Consider the following 16,221-nt stretch of genomic DNA (forward strand, 5'->3'; position numbering starts at 1 on the left):
CAGATTCTAGGATGTACTCGCAGACTTGGCATGATAGAAGTATGATTGCCCTATCTACCCCTTCTCACTCCCTTCTCCTTAGCTACCCCCTATCCCCCGTCTCACTCCCTTCTCCCTATCTACCCCCTCCTAACTATCTACCCTCTCCCTCTTTGAAGTTCACTTACCTTTCAGGAGTCCTGCGGTGGGGTGCAAGGCCTCTGTCTCCCAGCTCTGCCACTGTATGGAACAGTATAGAGTGATGGGAGTTATGATGTACTTTAGAGCATAATTATATAATGAAAAATACATTGGAAATGGTACAGCATAACACCCATCACTCTCACACACATACCAATCCACACATATACCAATCCACACATATACCAATCCACACATACACCAATCCACACATACACCAATCCACACAAATACCAATCCACACATACACCAATCCACACATATACCAATCCACAAATATATTCTAATCCACACATACCAATCCACACATATACCAATCCACACATATACCAATCCACACATACACCAATCCACACATACACCAATCCACACATATACTGTGACGGAAGCCTCCTTCACTGGGGCCACTGGAGAAGCCTGACTGCCAACCTCCTCCCTATTGACTATGGGCCCTGGGTTTGTAGAGACTTCTGTGGCTACCCCCAGCAGTATCATCTCATCACTGGCTGAGGGGATTATCTCCGGCAGACAGCCAGGATCTGCCACCAGGGAGTGACCACCATTCTTTGATGTTTAATGTTGTATAAATCAGTCTCCCCCCTATTGTATTGTTAATCCCGTTACTGCCCCTGTTGTCTCTGAGAGGCAGATTAAGGGGGCGGTTTGTGTCCCAATATCTTGTTTTATGTTAATGTGTGTTTTGCTGGATATATCCAGCTCTGTGTGTCTAAAATAAATCAGTCTTCGTTTGGTTTTACCCTACACTGAGTCTCGGCGAGTGACTGGGGAACCGGGGAAAGTGTGTTGTCCCAGGCTAAGGGAGCACAAGACAGCGGAGGTAGTCGGACGGACTAGCCAGCTCCGTGACATATACTAATCCACACATATACCAATCCACACATATACTAATCCACACATATACCAATCCACACATATACCAATCCACACACATACCAATCCACACATATACCAATCCACACACATACCAATCCACACATATACCAATCCACAAATATATTCTAATCCACACGTACCAATCCACACACATACCAATCCACACATACCAATCCACACATATACCAATCCACACATATACCAATCCACACATACACCAATCCACACATACACCAATCCACACAAATACCAATCCACACATACACCAATCGACACATATACCAATCCACAAATATATTCTAATCCACACATACCAATCCACACACATACAAATCCACACACATACCAATCCACACATATACCAATCCACACATACACCAATCCACACGTATACCAATCCACACATATACCAATCCACACATATACTAATCCACACATATACCAATCCACACATATACCAATCCACACATATACCAATCCACAAATACACCAATCCACACACATACCAATCCACACATATACCAATCCACAAATATATTCTAATCCACACGTACCAATCCACACACATACCAATCCACACACATACCAATCCACAAATATACCAATCCACAAATACACCAATCCACACACATACCAATCCACACATACACCAATCCACACATATACCAATCCACACATATACCAATCCACACATATACCAATCCACACATATACTAATCCACATATACACCAATCCACACACACACACCAATCCACACACACACCAATCCACACACACACCAATCCACACACATACCAATCCACACACACACCAAACCACACACACACCAAACCACACACACACCAAACCACACACACACCAATCCACACACACACCAATCCACGCATATACTAATCCACGCATATACTAATCCACACATACACTAATCCACACATACACACATACACTAATTCACTGTCACTCTCATGCTTTCCTACCTTTCCTCTTTTCTCCTTACAGCTCCTTTTCCTCCTCTTTGCTCCTCTTCTTCAGTTCTTCTGTCTTCTTCCGGTTCAGAGGGCACTGACAGCGGTGGGCGCGGCTTCAGTGTTGTGTGCCGGGATCTGACATCAAGCCCCGGGGCACTGCAGCTGTTGCCTCGCGGATCGCAAGGGAGCGGTATCGGAGGTCTTTAGCAGACCTCCGGCTCCCTTGAGTAATTTTAAGCCGGGTTCAACGGAGATCCTTGAACCGGCTTAAAATCACTCGAGGGAGCCAGGGGTCTGTTAAAAACCTCAGATACCGCTCCCTTGCGAGCCAGCTCCTCCAGCGGGGTACATTGCTGTCCGTCTCTGGAGGGGTGCCGGGTGCCGGCAAGTTGGCACCCCCCTGATGAGCGGCACCCGGTGCGGACCGCCCCCCGCTAGGTACGCTACTGCCTATAGGCTACGTGATGATAATAACATGTAAAACCTGTGGCATTGGTTGTAAGAGCTAGAGATTTCATTTAGCTTCAGAATGTATCTGATTCCTTTTTTTGGTATTTTTGGAATGGCAATCGCAAATGGTACCAGTGTCGCTTATATGATGAAAATACCCCAGAGAAAAACTATACATTTTGTTGTGGGTGGATATTTGGCCATTATGTTAAAAAACATAGATTAATCTACACATTTTTTATATATATATAATTGAGAAATGAACCAAATGAATTTGCAATATATATATTTATATGTTACATATAATGTATGCTGTACATGCATGTTTTACAGATGATTCAGCTGCAGAAAGCATTAGTGGCAATGAAACAGTGGGACACAGTTCCAACACTACAGGAGGACCTCACGGCAGGGAGATCACAGAAGCCAGCAGCAATGGAAAAGCCATTACAGAACAAGATGAACAGCCCTTGAATCTGAGCGACTGCCCCCTGACTACTCCGCTAAATCCCGAATTCCGAATAGATGACCACAGCAGCAATGGCAAAACCAAGTACAAGAACCTATTAATCAGTGATATCAAGATGGAACGGGATACAAGGGAGAATGGAAGCAAGGTACATCTCACCCTTTGCTGCTTGCATGTCATGTTTTATATGAATGTATTATAGAACTTTGATATAATATTTCAGTCTTGGAGCATATGGTATTTGTGTGACCTCTCGTGATCAGTGTTATCCACCAGTATGGGTTTGCATCTGCTAACACTTGGCTTATTTTGCATTTGACATTTCAGAGTTTACGTGCCCATGAAAAGAAAGGAGGGTTGCAATATACTGATTCGAATTAGATAGAGGAATCTGGCTTTTAGGATCTGTAAAGTTTGTGCATGCTATATATTGAGCCCTTGCTTAGTGTAACACGAGTTCCGCTCCTAGTGTTATGTTGTTGCCTTGGTTAGGTTGCTATAGTAGCATCCTTGGAACACAAAGTGACTGTTACGCAATGGGCAAAGTCCATTATTGCGGTGGTATGTGAAAAGAGCTCTGCGCCCAGGATATACGTATAGATGTACAATAAGGTATTCTCAGTGAGGTTGCCACACATTTCACATGTATTGAGTTCTCTGAGTTAACCACAAGATAAAAACCACTGGAAAGAGATGGATGCCAGTAACAGTATGATGCCACCAGCCAAAGGCTTTCAGCTTTTCAGAACTGCTTCTAGGATGTTCTGGTCCTGGAGAGAACCTTTAATAGATTATGGATATAAATATGGGACTCAAGAAATGAAAAAATACAAAAAACAACATTGGCTCCATCCTTTTCTATAAATAATAACAATAATAACTGTTGTTATTACTGTTGCGATACTATATATCGCTGTGAGAGTGTGGCCTCCGTGGACTGTAAAGCGTGAGCAGCTGCCCACATTGTCCATTGGTAAAGCTTGTGTTGCAGATGCTGCCTGTCCCCCCTTATGTCTGTGACATCAGTTTATCCTTACCATCTTTATATGTTCCTAAATACGCTATATTGTCTTAGGTCAGTTTGAAGATTTTTTATTTGGTAACTACAGGTATATGGAAAATGGTCCCATTGTATGCTTTTCATTGTTCTTTGGGTATCGTAAGATTCTTGCTCCAAATTCAGGACATGCCATGTAACACAATATGTAACACAATAATGCTATGTAACACAATATTATGCAATTTGCCAGTGTTAAGTTCTCTTTTTCACATTTCTTAACAAAGTCACAACTTTGGATAACACAGAAAATGTACTGTTAGAATGTTTAAGGCTTCACTAATTCAGGTAAATCACTTAATTCAAGATTGCATGCAACCTGGGAATTCATGTCAGCTGAATAGCCCCGCGTTTGACTGACAGTAATGTTAAGTATTTCTATCTTACCCTGTTTTCCTCTAATTGATTGTTTGAATTTTTAACAACTCCCAGTTATTACATAATGTAGAAATCAATATGAAAATGTGCCTCTTAACACTGTTATGCGGGCTGTGTTTTCTGTAGACATTTGCTAGTCTGTCTCAAATATTAATCTGTTACTTTGTCACTTACATGTTTATTTCAATGTGTGTTCTCATGTCTTATCAATAAGTTGTTACTCAGTCAGTCCCATTAGCTGTCATGCTCTCCTCTGGCTAGGTCAAGTCCAGATGGTTTGGCTTTAAATTATAGTTTAATTTTAGAATGATTAATCTGTATAAATTATGAGTAACCTATGGAAAAACTGTCGCTGCCGAGTCCTAGATACCCACTAACTCCCAGGACCAATATATTGGCTAATGGAGTAAAGTTGGCCTAAATATGAAGTACTTTGGAGCACAGGCTTTATTCAGTGCCATATCCAGGCCAGTATGTTTGCTTAAGAGGATGGCCGTGTCCGTGGCTCTCATTCATAGTACACTCCTGAGGCTATTTACTGATAGCTAGGTGTTATTATGCAATGGTAGCAATATTTATATATATTAACTCATACCTAAAGGAAATAAAGCAATTATGATGGCTATCTCTCATTTTAATTGGAAATAAATGGAATGGTTAATGCCCCCCACCTGGGCATGTATTCATTTCTTGCATATAAATAGCCATACATATTTATGGATCTGGGGTGATATTGTTTATTAATAGTATTTGTCAAAGTGTCTTTGCCAGAGTTCTTTCTTTGGTCATTTACAGAATATGTAAATTGACCTTTTAGGACATCCTTTATGAAGACTTTGCTGATTATACCAACTAGCGGGAATCCCGTCATCGTGGCCCCCATTCATTAATTATCTGCTGCATCCCTCTGATCGTGCTTCCTTCGGCAGAAGTATCGCATGACTTTACACCATCATCTTTCTCACCTATTCCAAATTATAATGAGCTGTGCATCCTTTCATTTATTCCCCACTTCCACTTTTGACCTTTATTTAATATGCTGCAAAGCCACTTTCTCTTGATCATGTTCATTTTGCTTCGTTCATAATCAACCTTCATTCATTTCAATTTCATTCATTGCACATTTTATTCAAGATATCAGTGAGCTAAGGAAAACATGGGCAGCTTAGAAAACAACATCATCAAAACGTGGAGTCTGGCAGGGCCAACATATCAATGGCGATGGTATCGGGGTCCAATGCTTTAACTCTTTTGAGTGCCACCAAGGTTTTCCCTCCCCTCCAAACAGCAGCGTTTAATGCAAACATGCCAAATCCTGGCCTGTAGGTGTAGGTGACGGCCGGTTAACGGTGATAGAAGAAGATTAATTTTGACAACTGGATATGTTTATTTGTGATTTTGCTAACAAGCACGAATATCATACCTTAAGGTTAATGGGTATAAATCGTTTTCAAAGTGGCTGATGACAGAAAACTATAAAGGAAAGACTAAAGCTGCAGTTTGCCCGTTGAAGTAACCTCTGAGGTTTTGAAAGCTTGTCATTTCAAATATAATGTAGCTCCATATGAAATATAACGCTGTTTATTCATTGTGAGGTTTATAGATGGAACTCCTGCCTCCTGTGCACATACTACTTTATATTTCAAAGGACCAAGAGGGACCCTTTTGTTTTAGGGGGTGTGGTTGGGGGAGGGGGAGGGGAGGTGTTTGGGTCCCAGGGGAGATCTGCCTCTTACACACAGGCACACTTGGGAGGTATAAACCAGGCCTATCTGTATGCCGATAGTGTTACTATTGGAAATGTACTAATTTTTAGTGGCCCCTTTATGAGCCACACTAAACAATAGAGAGCCCTGCATACGCATCATGAAGTAAATGTGAAGGTTCTTGGAGGGTTTTAGTTTACTGAGCTGCCTGTATCCCTGTGAAATGTTATTATTGTTCTTGGTGATTTCAGTACACAGCGGGCAGCGTACAAACCACAGGACGGAAAGCTGAAAGATGTGTATAATGTGTAGTAGAAATATGCGTATTGAACGCTGGTATGTCTCCTTATGCAAAACATCCATATTGTACTGCATACATGTATAATGCACAATATCATCAGGGACCAAGCACATGCCCAGAGCACCAATTTGGTTGGCAAACGTAGACGCTTAATAGTGACCCCATCCAATCCCGTATTCTGTGTTTTCCACATCCCACCCATTGTTTTATTATTTCCCATACATTTTTCCACTTTCCCTGCTCTCTTTTGCCTATACGTACAAATAATTTTTCGTTTTTAATAAAAAGAGCACATGGGGTACCATTGGTTTTTGTCCCTAGTGGTACTTGGAATGTAATAGTGGCACAGACTGGCAGGTAATTGATTGAAAGGTCCCTTTAAGCCCTTTATACACACATTTCACCTTTAACAATTATGTGTTATTCAGGATATTAATGCAGATGAGCATATAATATAATGGCATTTTATAAGATCATTAGATACTGGTATATTCACTAAGCGTCCCATATGTCTGCTTTAAGTGAGTGAAATGCCAATGCAGAATATTTGTGGATCCTCTAGATTGTAAGCTTGAGATCAGGGCTCTCTTTACCTAATGTGTCGGTTTGTCTTAGTCTGTCAGTTCTAGTTTCGGCAGACCCTTTGAATGTATGCACTGTACAATTTCCTGAGTAAAATGTTGGTGCTATGTAAATTAGTGATAATAATAAAAATAATAATAATAACACTTGTTACAGAGTAGGCATACAGAAAATATGTAGTATGTATATTACACATAGATGGCAAGTGATTCTGGTTTGGGGTGAAATATATAGGTGTCACACGTGCCTGGCAAATTACGTGAGGGGCGTAAAGATGTATAAACAGAATAAGCAGTCTTCATAAATACTTCATGAGATACACTCTTTTATATAGCTGATTTGTGCACCTCTTGGCATGACTGATGCATTCTGGAAAATGTAATCACATACATTTTGTGACATCTTTTTGATTATCTCCCCTTCATTGTCCCATTATTTATAATATTTATTATTTAATATAACTACAAAAGATAACATATTATTGATATATAAATATTTAATCAATAGCTCTAGACTGTAATCTCTTATGAACAGGGCTCTCCTCACCTGTTGTCTCTGTAAGTCAATTTGTTATGTTAAATACTACTTGTCATGTCCTGTTTACCCATTGTACAGAGCTACGGAATATGATGGCGCTATATAAGATAATAAATAATAATAATAATAATAGCAAGAAAGTAATAATCCTATCTACAGGAATTAAAAAAAGGGAACCTGCAATGTCTTTGCTGTTCTAAAACCCAGATATTATAATAATTTTAATAATACCGTATTTGCTCGATTATAAGACGACCCCCCAAAATCTGAATATTAACTTAGGAAAAAAAGAAAAAGCCTGAATATAAGACGACCCTAAAGGAAAAAAGTTTTACCAGTAAATGTTAATTCATGTAAACTATTTTTTTTAAATAAAAGCTATGATTGAGAAAAATATTTTTTTTGTTTTTATTTCCTTGTATTTTCCAACCTGTCCCCCAGTTACGCACATCTGCCCCCAGGCTTGCCACACCAATATGGCACTGTGGCCCATGATATGCCTTTTAACCCTCTATATGCCACTGTGCCCCATGGTATGCCTTTTGATCCCCTATGTGCCACTCTGCCTCCAGAAATGCCTTATACCCCTATATCCCATTCTGGCATTTAGGGGGTTAAAATGCATATTATTGGGCAGATTGGCATATAGGGAGGTATAAGGCATTCCAGGAGGCAGAGTGGCATTAAGGGAGTTAAAAGGCATTGTATAGAGCACTCTGCCTCCAGAAATGCCTTATACCCCTATATGCCACTCTGGCATTTAGGGGGTTAAAAGGCATATTATGGGGCAGAGTGGCATATAGGGAGGTATAAGGCATTTCAGGAGGCAGAGTGCTCTATTAAATGCCCCTTTAACGCCACTCTGCCTCCTGAAATGCCTTATACCTGCCTATATGCCACTCTGCCCCATAATATGCCTTTTAACCCCCTAAGTGCCAGAGTGGCATATAGGGGTATAAGGCATTCCAGAAATGCCCTATGCCCCCATTTAACACATGCACACACACACACACACGCACACTTACCGGTGCTTCCAATTTCCTGCTGTATTGTCGGGGCAGCGGGTTGACGTCTCCTTCCGCTGCAGCCGGAAGGAGGTGGAGTTGGCAGCGGGGGTTTGTCTGCTTCCGTCGCGGATACCTTCCCTGGCTGTCAGAGATCAGAGTTCCCCGCACCGGTGCTAGCCACACCTCCTTCCGGCTGCAGCGGACGTTGTCTACGCAGATCGCGTAGACGTCAACCCGCTGCCCCGGTAATACAGCAGGAAGCACCGGTAAGTGTGTGTGGGGGGGGGGACAGGAGGATCCAGGTCCCCTGCAGCGGTGTGGGGGATCTGGATCTTAGTCTCATAATCAGACCATAATTTGAGGTCTGATTAGAAGACGAGGGGTATTTTTCAGAGCATTTGCTCTGAAAAAAACCTCGTCTTATAATCGAGCAAATACGGTAATAGTCATGCCACTTCCAATGTCATAAATAACAGCTTAGATCTATTAGTTAGAATAATAAAAAAAATAATGACTATAATGAAAAGGTGGGAATAAAGTGACCTGCTAAATGGAAAGTTAGCATCGCAGATACTGCTATTTTCTCAATAAAATTTCACAGCATGCTAATATGTCTCCTCAGACAAAGCATATAAATATATCTCATTAGCTCATTTAAGATGTCCATAAATTCAGGTACCTATTCAAAGAGTCAAGATTGCACAAACATCATTACCGACCCCCGCAGCTTGATCCTGCCCTCCCCTGGGTGTATAAAGTTTCAGTAACCTGATTAATTGTATTAAAAGCTCGATAAGAAGAAAGTGAGTCCCATGCATGCTTTCTGTACAATAACAAAATACTGCACACATTTTACAGGCTAATCTGTTTCTATTATGTTATCATTACAATTTTATCCTTGATTTCATTGTTATGGTTCTACAGTTTTACTGGAAAACAATGGTATGATGATGTCATTTAATAGAAAAAAAATATCTATATACAGTTTTGCAGTATATTCGTTTGATGGAGTTAAGTAATGTATTTGCGGGTAAAGTGTTTTGTTTGTGTGTTGCATAGGATTTGACATTTCTATGCACATTATGTATAAAGAGCAATTGTGGTCCAAAGTAATAAAACAGGAACATTCCATTAATTGCTATGGTAATTGCATCAATTTTAGCACTTTGAACCAGAATGTTTCTTTCAATTGTTATTATCTAGGTAAATAAGTATAATAAATATGCTTTAACGTACAAAGATATATCAGTTTGTTCATAGTAATCCTTCCTTGGAAAGCCTAGAAGGCTACTAAACAGCATAGTTGGGCCATAAGGAAGCTGCCATTATTTAGGGGCAGCGGACTTTTGACTACTTAAATAATTTTATAACACCAACAAGCAACCACAATGCTATGCGAATCTATCCTCAAAATGTACATACAGCTTCATTTCTTCAATTGAATTTCCATACGTATACATGTTATTTTCTTTAAAATGTAATATGGAGATTAAATGCTCCATCCTTGCTCAACGTATTGTACTCGCACCATTCAATTAATGGCTTAACCCATTGAACACCATGTAAAAAGACTATGGTGCTGATACATGTCTGTGTTTGTTTCAGTCCCCTGCACACAGCTACTCCAGCTATGACTCTGGTAAAAATGAAAGTGTAGGTGGATGTGGTGAAGACCTCTCTTTGAATCGGGGAGACGATGATGAAGATGACCACGATGATCATGAAGATATGGAGAAGGCAACAGAATCAGATGGAGTAGAAGCAGAGCGTCTCAAAGCTTTTAATGTAAGTGAATATTTAGTGTCATGTTATATGAAACTAATATAGCAATAATAGTCTTTCTTGGGTATAGAGTACTAGACCTTTGGCTCTCCAACTCTTTGGACACTAGAACTTCCATCATGTTATGCCAGGAATCACTTGATGACAGAAGATATAGTTGTCCTCTCGCCAAAGCTTGTGTTCAGTGTATACTGTGCAGATACCAATATTTTTATATATTTTTAGTTTCAATATTCTCACACGTATCAGCAAATCTTCCAAAGTCCCACTGTATATGTATGACAGAAAACTGATTAGTTATGCTAGTTTATGCCACAGATCTCTGTTTCTTTAGGTAAAACTATGAAACTAAATATTTTCAAAACAATTAAAATGACTGGAAACAAAAACACAAGCAAACATTGATTAGTGACAGTTCCTCTTTAAATTCCTTTAAATTACTTTATTAACATATTCTGGTGGAAAGTTACTGAACGTATTTGTAATCTCATTGAAGGAACATATTCATAGCTTTTCGCACAACAGCAAGTTTTTTTGTGAACTCAATGTCAGGAAACAAGCCATTGATTCTCAGTAGTGATTGCTTTCTTTAACAGTTTAAAGAGAACCACGCTTCATTATTACAAATGCTTATAATATCAAACAACTACAACTGATAAGCATTGATATCGTAAGACACAGGGGTTTTTTTATGATACAGGCTACTAATTCTTCATGTTATTTCACAAAATGCAAAACACATGCCCATAGTTGCTTATTATTAACATTCTACAAACAATTGTAGAATTAGGAGATAAACGGTGAGTCCATGCCATGCCAGACTAACGAGTTGTAATTCAAGGTATATGTGCAGTCGGTCCACAAAGACAAATATTGGATTTAGGATGTCTTTTTGGGTTGTTGTTTGGTATCTTCTTGTTTTTAACATGGATGATTTTCAGTAGCCTTCATCCGTCACTTTACATGTGTTAGAAATTAAATACAATTCTACACGGCACTTTTCAAACTTTCTGTGATGTTAAGATCGTCTTTGTAGACAGGGAGGTGAGAATTCCCTTACGTTCTGTACGGGAATAAATGAATGATTACAAATAAGTCCTGTGTTAGTTTTTTGAAACTGCCTTCATAAAACATGACAGAAAAAATAATATTTTATAGGAACAGTCCAATCTCCTTATGATTTTGTTATTAGCAGTAAAAATATACTACTGACAATTGAAAATACAAATGTGTGACATTTTAAAACATGGTTGTTGCTGAACAGTCTCAAAGCTCATGGAAGTAAGAGTAATCTGCAGACTCATAGGGGTAGGTATGGATAAAATGGGATTCTGGTGCAAAGATTGAAATGAGATATCATCACCAGCATAACCAGTGAATAATATTTTTTAAATAACCTCCACCGTGTTTAAGAATAAGAGAAGTTAACTTAAATGGTGTGAGCGGCAATTCCGAGATGCTAGTGGTGTGATAGAAAAGGACTCAGCGGCTATTTTGCAAACTACAACAATTGCTAAAGATTCCTTGGAAGTGTATTGTCTGATATACCATTATGATGTTTTGTTCCTGATCTGTACCTTAGCTACAAATGTTTACCTTCATGTTGACCAAAAAACTGCTTTATTCTGATTCAAACTGAAAATCTCTGTGGGACAATAAGCAGAGTACCTTAAATCAATATTAGTCAGGCTGTATAAGATCAACCTTAATCTTACGTTTCGTTCTTTCCGACTTGCTAATCGTTACATTCTGCCCTTCTGCTTTTGATATGAAATTACTATATGCAGGAGCTGCGGTTGGTGTAGAATGTCAGCTCTTGCGAAACCGCATTTATTTTCCAAAGCAAAGTTTCTTTTCGGGTCAGAAATGAAAGGTAGTAATAGAAGAGAGCAGCCCTCCAACCCCTTCTCCTCTGTCTCCCTCTTACCAACAGATGTTTGTAAGGCTGTTTGTAGATGAAAACTTGGACCGAATGGTCCCTATCTCTAAGCAGCCCAAAGAAAAGATCCAGGCTATCATTGACTCATGCAGGCGACAATTCCCTGAGTACCAAGAACGTGCCAGAAAACGTATACGCACTTACCTCAAGTCCTGCAGGCGGATGAAAAGAAGTGGTTTTGAGATGGTGAGTTTTGACGTAAAATCAAGCCCATCAAAACCCCCCATACGTAATTTCATGGCACTATTTTGTTTTCATCTTAGTGTCTACCCAACCCTACCCAATGATTTTAGATCAAAACATATTTTTTTCTTTATTATTTTTTTTTAATCCTCTCATCATTCCTGATTTATTTCCCATTTGTGGCTTAAACAAAACATGCCTGTGGAATAAGTGTGGCATTTTATATTAACACATGTAATAATTTATAATCACCTGAAATGAGAATACACCTGAGAATGTATAAATATGAACATGTTTACCGTGCCTGATTCTAGAATTCTAGTGCCCATCAGGCACATAGTCTTTAGGTCTCATTGATTCAGATTTAGTTGAAGTTCACCAAAAGGGATATTTGATATGGAACCTAGTTATAAAATATAAAGATGCATTGAGCATCATCAAGGTTAGTGGTAAGGGCTGTATTTGGGCTGAACTATCTTTTCTCTATCCGAGTTATACAACCTTTTCAGAATAGTGTCTGATTTAAAAAGCTTGCTGCTTTGGATGTAGTTAATGGTCTTTATTACTAATCAGCTTATCGTTTGTTTAGTGTCTGGGGTTGCATTAAAGTATTTAAACGACACAGTGAATTTGTGTATGGAGTTGGACAGATAGGGGAATATATATCAATCACGTATGTTCCCCTTACATTCAGCATTTGGTAGGGTAGTTATATGGTGCTGTTTATCAGCTAGTAGACCAAAGGTTTCTCATTCTCGTCCGAATATAGAAAAATAAGCAGTTAGGATTTAGCATCTAAAACTAGTTGTTATTTCTGGCTCTTTCACCTGGCCTTGGCTTTTCCTGTTTGGCCAAAATCAAGTATTGGCAAAACCATAGTCACGCAAAGAGTAAAGACATAGTCATACCCGGGAACGCTCCACATTTGACTGAGTCTCTGGGTGAAGCTCTTCTCCCTCCAGTCTCCTGGTCAGTTTCCTCTTTCTTTGGGCCATGCCCACTACTGCCCATATTCCACCTACTACTCACCCACTCTCCACCTACTACTCACCCACTCTCCACCTACTACCCACCCACTCTCCCCTCCCACTGAAAGCAATCTGAAGCTATTCAAGCATACCGCTAGTGGAACACACACATATCTAGCCATGAAAAACCATAAAAAACAGGCTAGCTGCACATTATTAGAATGTCATACACTGATACAAAGGTGGTGAGCAGGAGTGTGGAGTGAAGGAAGTCTAAAGTGAATTAGGGTCTGGCTATCAACCTGTAGCATCATCATCTCTGATTAAACACCTGTGTTGGTGCACATTTACAACTTTTTAAATATACATATATGTCAGCAGAATCCTTATCTACATTTCTGTGCAGCAAAGGTTTCAGAGGGCAGTTATTTTCATTATACATTATACAAAGTAACTGGTCCATTGTGTTGGAGCACTCTGAGTGTGGCACCGCTATTGTTTTATCTTTAACATGCTTGATGCACAATACACTCAATAAAATATGATATTGCTGGCTAAAGCAAACAAGAAATAGATAAATATTGAAGTTGTAAGAAGATATATTAAATGCATGACTAGCGGCAGAAGATGAGTGGGTGAGCATTAAAGGCGTGCTTGACAGATAGAATTAAAGCAGAAGTGAGTTTTCCACCACACAGTGGTACATCTGACTGTTATCGGCTGGAAAGAGTTTAATTGGAGTAGTTTTATATCTGTGATTATAAGAGCAGGTTTTGAGACTAAACTTGAAGTGTAAAGTTAGGTGGCTCTTGGATATCGCTAGCCGCACAGAATAGCACTGTTTGAGAGCTGAACAGTTGTGTTTTCTGCAGACCATCACTAGCAAGAAAAAACGCCCCCTGAAACCAAAGCATTTCAAACTTCGCCCCAGGCGGCACTATGTCTTGGGCCGGCCCTGTGTGTGAGGACAAAAGGACACATTACAAATATATTGCTACTATTTTTCTTGACCCACACAATTACCTTGTGGGCTAAAGCAGGTTTTTTATTTAATAGTAAATGACCCATCAATGTTTTTTAGCAGCGCAGAATACACATTAAGTGTAAAATCCAAATATCATTCTTTGCTTGGTGTTACAAGGCCTACGATGTATTGTTGATTACTAATTGACTTAATTTGACCTCCACTTCTTCTTGTAATGTTTTAGCAATGGCTCAAATATAACGAGTAATTGTAGAAAAAAGAAAGACCTCTTTTAAGGAACACATTTTCCCATTGACTGACATTATATTTCTGAGAAATATTACACACTATATTTATTCCAGTCATAATGGGAATAATACATGCATTCTTCTGTACCGCAATTAACTTTTTATGCATCAGCACAGGCATAAAATATATGCAACCTTCAGACTGTCCTCAAAGAACGAGCCCTGCAACAGTAAAGTGCACAATCTCGGTGTGGAGATAGTGAGGGAATAGCTGCGTGTTACATCATAGTGAAAATGGAAACATCTCTTTAAAACCTCAGTCTGAATAGGACATTCCATTTGTAGTTGGAGGATATGCAAGGCCACAGAGAGAGCTTATTTGTTGGAGACCTTGAAGTTTGCGGGGTTATTTTACATTACGCTAAACATCATTTCACTCTTGACAAAGGCCTATTCCGCCAAAACCTGGGTGAATCTCCATGGCATGTTTATTCCTTTCTATTATTTGGTATTGCTTTTAGAGGTGCCTACTTTCTGCAATCTGTACTATATATGGCATGGATTTATATTTTTCTTCATTGTTTTTCGTGTTGGCATGTTTGGAGGTAACCTACGTGCTGGCACCCATTCCATATATATATATATATGTATTTGTAAAAAATATTATACATACTTAAATTAAGCATATCCTGGACCAGAACCTTGGAATCAGGTTAAATACAGTATTCTACATTCCATATCTATACTGCATTATCATTATAATTACTTTTGGAACTGTATCGAATACAGCTCTAAACAGAAGCTAAGTTAATGGTATTTAGACCAGAGTTACCTACAGAGACTTAACGGATATTCCGCCCTATTCTTGCAATATTACCCTACTGTTGTTTCTGCCAAATTATTGGCACGATCACGTTACCATCCTATGACCCAAGTAGAATATTGTTAGAGGTGTAGAATAGTCCCCACTGCCACGTAATATATGTGTGTGTTCTTAATCAATGCTGGTTGTTAGCCAAATGCATTTCCTGCGCCTAGGATGAAGGTATAAAGATACATATCAAGAGAAAGAACATTGCTCTATTACACTTTATTGTGTGATTTCTAAAGGAAAATGCAGGTTTTAAATAAATATGACATGCTTCAAGTTTGCGTCTTTCAAAAAATACAATTGCTTGCTTTTACTGTAAAATGCAGGTAAACATATGGTATAGGTTATGTTATTTTACTATCTGTCCTAAAATGAGCAACAATTGTGAGTTACCAGTATTTACCAGTATTTAAGAGTTTACAGCGAGCCAGTCTTTGGAGATGAAACGGCTGCCCTGGATGGCCAGCAACCACCTGCCATACCTGAGCTTTTGGGACAGATCCAGAGATAAGCGTATTGCAAGTTAAACATACAGAACGTTCTTGGTAGTTACTTTACATTATGAAGGACCAACTACCTGTGGATTCCATCTTCAAGAATAGCTTGGATTGCTCTTTATAAAGCATATCTAAATCAGTGACATTTCTTGGAAGTCACCACATTCTTTGAACTATATATTATGCAGGGCCATCTCATCTGTTACTGCAAAGGAAAAAAAGGGAGGGACGGCCCTTTA

At 39.2% G+C, this 16,221-nt stretch overlaps 1 protein-coding gene across 3 annotated transcripts in view; it reads left to right on the forward strand.

The window, feature by feature from the left end:
* Nucleotides 1-16,221, forward strand: part of LOC149287783 (nucleolar protein 4-like) — a 121,501-nt gene that overhangs the window by 93,183 nt on the left and 12,097 nt on the right. For 2 of the 3 annotated variants that reach the window (XM_089492392.1, XM_089492393.1), the window contains exons 6-7: nucleotides 2,827-3,110; nucleotides 10,136-10,315. In XM_089492392.1, the coding sequence (XP_089348518.1) occupies nucleotides 2,827-3,110; nucleotides 10,136-10,315 (464 nt within the window). Of the gene's footprint in view, nucleotides 1-2,826; nucleotides 3,111-10,135; nucleotides 10,316-12,245; nucleotides 12,438-16,221 lie in introns of all 3 variants that reach the window. The other variant, XM_089492390.1, reaches the window with a different exon arrangement.

This window comes from Sceloporus occidentalis, unplaced genomic scaffold (assembly GCF_023333645.1).
Source record: "Sceloporus occidentalis isolate IW3139 unplaced genomic scaffold, rSceOcc1.0.p SCAF_56, whole genome shotgun sequence".
Classification (NCBI taxonomy): domain Eukaryota; kingdom Metazoa; phylum Chordata; class Lepidosauria; order Squamata; family Phrynosomatidae; genus Sceloporus; species Sceloporus occidentalis.